The sequence below is a fragment of the Lolium rigidum genome, chromosome 2 (assembly GCF_022539505.1).
Source record: "Lolium rigidum isolate FL_2022 chromosome 2, APGP_CSIRO_Lrig_0.1, whole genome shotgun sequence".
Taxonomy (NCBI): Eukaryota; Viridiplantae; Streptophyta; class Magnoliopsida; order Poales; family Poaceae; genus Lolium; species Lolium rigidum.
The window spans coordinates 247,684,052-247,688,106 of record NC_061509.1 but is presented as its reverse complement, the minus strand read 5'-3'; the positions used below and the strand labels follow the sequence as shown (position 1 = coordinate 247,688,106).

General features: G+C 47.4%; 1 protein-coding gene across 1 annotated transcript; it reads left to right on the top strand.

Moving 5' to 3' along the window:
* The first annotated feature begins 216 nt into the window (after positions 1-216).
* LOC124690738 (STOREKEEPER protein-like) lies at positions 217-2,910 on the top strand. Its single transcript, XM_047224085.1, has 2 exons — positions 217-1,259; positions 2,560-2,910. The coding sequence occupies exon 1, from the start codon at positions 217-219 to the stop codon at positions 1,252-1,254; it is 1,038 nt and encodes a 345-aa protein (XP_047080041.1). The 3' UTR covers positions 1,255-1,259; positions 2,560-2,910.
* Positions 2,911-4,055: the final 1,145 nt, after the last annotated feature.

Below are 4,055 nucleotides of genomic sequence, written 5' to 3'. Positions count from 1 at the left end.
GTGTAAAATAATATTCACCCAAACTGACACTATTCACACTAGAGTTTATCTTTTTATTTCTCTAAATGTTTATTGAGTTTTGAGATTTTTTTTTAGTTGTAGATACAGTCCATAAGTATGTTGCACAATTTCATCCCATTTTTTTGATCTCACCTAAACCTAACTAGAGGATCCTACACAAGTCGGGAGTAGATTTTCTGTCTAAAACAAACCGACATGAACAGTACAGTCGCTCTGGTCTGGCCAACCCGAGCACTGGACAACCCACTAGGCCACGACGCGCACGCCAAAGCCCACACCCACGCCACGCCCGCGCCGTTGCCATCCATCCCGAGCGCCATGGAAGCCGACGGCCGGAGCGCCTCCTCCTCCCCATCCCATCCCGGCTCGACGATGCGCTCCTCCCGCCCCAGGTTCCGCCTGGACGACCGCCGCCCGGAGCCCAGCCCGAGCCCCCGCAAGAGCGAGCGCAAGCGCAGGCGCCGCGCGGCCCCAGAATCCGCCGCGGTGACCGCGCGCCGGCCTCGCGCGCTCCAGGACTCGGCGTCGCCCTCCGCCGCGCGCAGGCCCCGCGCGTTCCAGGAGGCGGCCGCGCTGGCGGTGCTGGCCGCGGGCGCGCCCCGCGCGGCGCTGGGCTCCAGATCTTACGGCGCCGTCCAGCGGCTCTGGAGCGACGCCGACGAGGTCGCGCTCCTGACCGGAGCCGCCGCCTTCCGCGCGCGCAACGGGCACGTCCCGCGGCTCCCGGACATGGCCGCGCTCTTCGGCTACCTCAGGGGCTCCCTCTCCCCGCACATCGACCAGGACAAGGTCTACTACAAGCTCAAGCGGCTCAAGAGCAAGTACGAGCACGCGGCGCCGTCCGCGGCCGCCGGCAAGCACGAGCTCCGCGTCCGCGACCTCTGCGGCAAGGTCTGGGGCGCCCGCGTCGGCCTGTCCGACGAGGACGACTCACACCCACCGGAGGAAGAACAGGCCAGGGACAGGGAGCGCCGCACTGTCCCGGACGCGGCAGCCATGCTCCCGGTAGCGACTGAGGTGCTCGACGCGTACTGGAAGACCAATGGTCTGGCGCTGTCCGGGGTGTCCCTGGAGAAGGGGCTGTCGCTGCTAGCAACCGAAGACGCGAGGTCGATCGAAACCAGGTGGAGGCAGCAGCTTGATGCAGAAGTGCGCTCGCAGATGAGGCGGCACGATCTGGCCAAGGACGTCTATGGCTTGCTGCTCGACGCCATTAAGGGCCTCGGCCCCTAGCTCGGGTATGACTCTCAACCGTCATGTACTCATGTTGCATCTGATCTGCAGCCTGCAGGGAAGCTATGCTGTTTGTTAGTTTAACTTCTTGCTGGGTAATTAGTTTATCACAGTTGCTGCACATTATGTTGTTTAGTGTCTGTTAGGGTCAATTACACTAAAGTTTATTGGATATTGAGTTTTCTTGCTGGTTACAGGAATATTTTGTCAAAAATGATAACACACTAGTGTGTGGTATAACTTACTTTCACAAAATTAGCACATTAACTGCCCCTTCCCAACGCGTGAATATATTGTAAAATTATGCATTATGCTCCCTTTCAATGCAAGAAAGTAACATCTTCTCAAAAATATTGCGAGGGAGCTAAAATAGCTTGGTTTGTTGGAGTTTTAGCTTTTGGCCTCGGCCTTGTACTGAACTATGCTTCCTTTTCTATCTTAATCAATGAAACGGCAAACCTTTTGCCACATAAAAAAAAAGGTTTCGGTTTGTTTGCTTGCCCAAGTCTAGAGCATTTCATAGCTCAATCTCTGATTCAAATACAATGCATCCTGCTTGGATATAAGAGCCTGCCAGCTTATTTATGTATACTGACATTACCTAATATTAAGGTACAACCAACGCAGACACTTTATGTTCGCAATGTGTTACAATCTGTGTGGTGCTGTCTGGAATTCTTGGTCCATGCAAAATCGTAGAAGCATAATCTATCTATACATTGGTAATATTGGTTTCATACTCCTGAGAGCACCTGAGTCATCTTAAAGCCCCAACTGAAATATCTCGTGAATATCTACAGTGCTAATTCAATAATTATAGGACTTCTATCTCTTTTGTGCCTGGCTGCAAGTTTATAGTGAAGTTCATAACATCATAGTAAGCTTTCTTGCATTATCTGGTGAGCAGTCAGCACCAGTTGAATTTACCATCTCATCGTAGTCTTTGGTCAGTGATCCGCATAGTGGAATTCTCGTCTTGTACCTATTTGGAATATGTAGGTCCTTGCTTCAACTCCATTTATAGAGCAGTATTTCCGTCTTTCATAAAACAATGATCCTTGATTTTTGTTACCATCGTTGTTTACTAAAGATTTCATCAGCTTTCATTGACATTGCCGAAGATATTACATCTACTCATCAGGGCTTACTATATTGTCAAGTCCATCAGTTCAATGCCGGTTGCTGGCTATGTTGTCAATGCCTGCCACACAACTCTTAGAAAAATCTGAGCAAACTTTGTGTGAGTCTGTGAGATATCTTCTTCCCTTGTTTGCATCCACTCATGCTGCCCCAACACTCCTGCAGGTAGAAGCTGATGAGGTGTGCCGAACCAGCTAGGTGCGCTGCCGGCTGATCTAGTAGATCTGTATGTTGCTGACTGGCAAGTCCCTATCAAGTAATGATCAGCGTCGATATGCTGAGCAGAGTACAATATGCATATGACTGTCTGTTGCGTCTAGTGACTATCACTTACTTTAGGTTCATATAGGTGCTACTTTTGTTCTTTCTTTAGATTTAGAAGATCATGGAGATGATTCAGATGCTCAACCGATCTGTAAATTGTTTGACAACTTCTGTATCAGTGATGTTAGTTCTGCATTTTTCAATTGTAAGAATCCAGTAGATTTAATATTGTTTGCTTGATGGTGTGGTAAAGATAATTTGATTCATGCATCTTCATCTTTTAATGCGTTGTTGACCAGCAAGAACCAGAGGACATACATTACAGATTGTAACTTGGTGCTGTAGTAGTTTTGGATCCATGTCTTGTTATTTTCTACCCCGAAATTATTCCATCCTTACTTTTCTCTCTGCTCCAAGCTATGTTTTGTGTGAGCTATTGGTGCAAGGACGGCACTGATTGCAAGTACCAGTGAGTTGCTAGTGCAGATTATAAGCTTCTTCAGTGAGTAGCCTGATGATAATAAGATCGTACAAGCAGCAGCAATACAACAGTACAGAGCATAACACAAGACATTACCGGAAACCTGCTTCAGTAAAACATACATTCTCAGTTGGAGATTCTCATGTTCCTCTGTAAGATCTTGCTGTTATCCTGGTGGCTGGTGAGTCTATGCTGCCCCTTCTCAACTTTCGATTTTAGTTCACGCCCCTTTGTTTTCTCGCACATACATGTTTTCTTCCTCAGAAATGCATTCTCGCAAACTACACTCAGAATCAATATGAACTATATGTGCAAACTATTGGAAACTACAAATATTTCTTGTCAATCTTTTGTCATGTTTCTCTTAAAGATTCTTGTAGATCAGTTCCTTGTCTTGTGGCGGATACAGAGCAGGCACCATACCCTGAGATCAACACCATCATCAGTTCCTAATGACTCTGTAGAGCTGAGCCCCTAGTGCCGTCAATTTCATCTATTTATTTCGTTGCTGACCAGCAAGAACCAGACAACATACAGTGCAGATTGCAACTTTCTTGTTGTAGAAATTTTGCATCCCCGTGTGTTAATTTCTACCTGAAATTATTCCATCATTGGTCTCCTTTCTGCTCCCACCAGTACAGTGCAGCAGCAATACAACAGTACAGTGCATAACAAGGAATATTACGTGCTTCAGTAAAACATACATTCTCAGTTGGAGATTCTCATGTTCCTCTGTAGGATCTTGCTGTTATCCTGGATTCCTGGTGGCTGGTGAGTGTATAATGTTGCCCCTTCTCTACTTGCGGTTTTATCACGCCCCTTTATTATCTCGTGCATTACATGTTTCTTCCTCCGAAATGCATTCTCGCAAACTACACCCAGGATCAATATGAAACTAGATGTGCAAAGGATTAAT

Excerpts from the sequence above, each read along its gene's own strand:
- LOC124690738 (XM_047224085.1), top strand. The coding sequence starts at position 217 with ATGAACAGTACAGTCGCTCTGGTCTGGCCAACCCGAGCACTGGACAAC.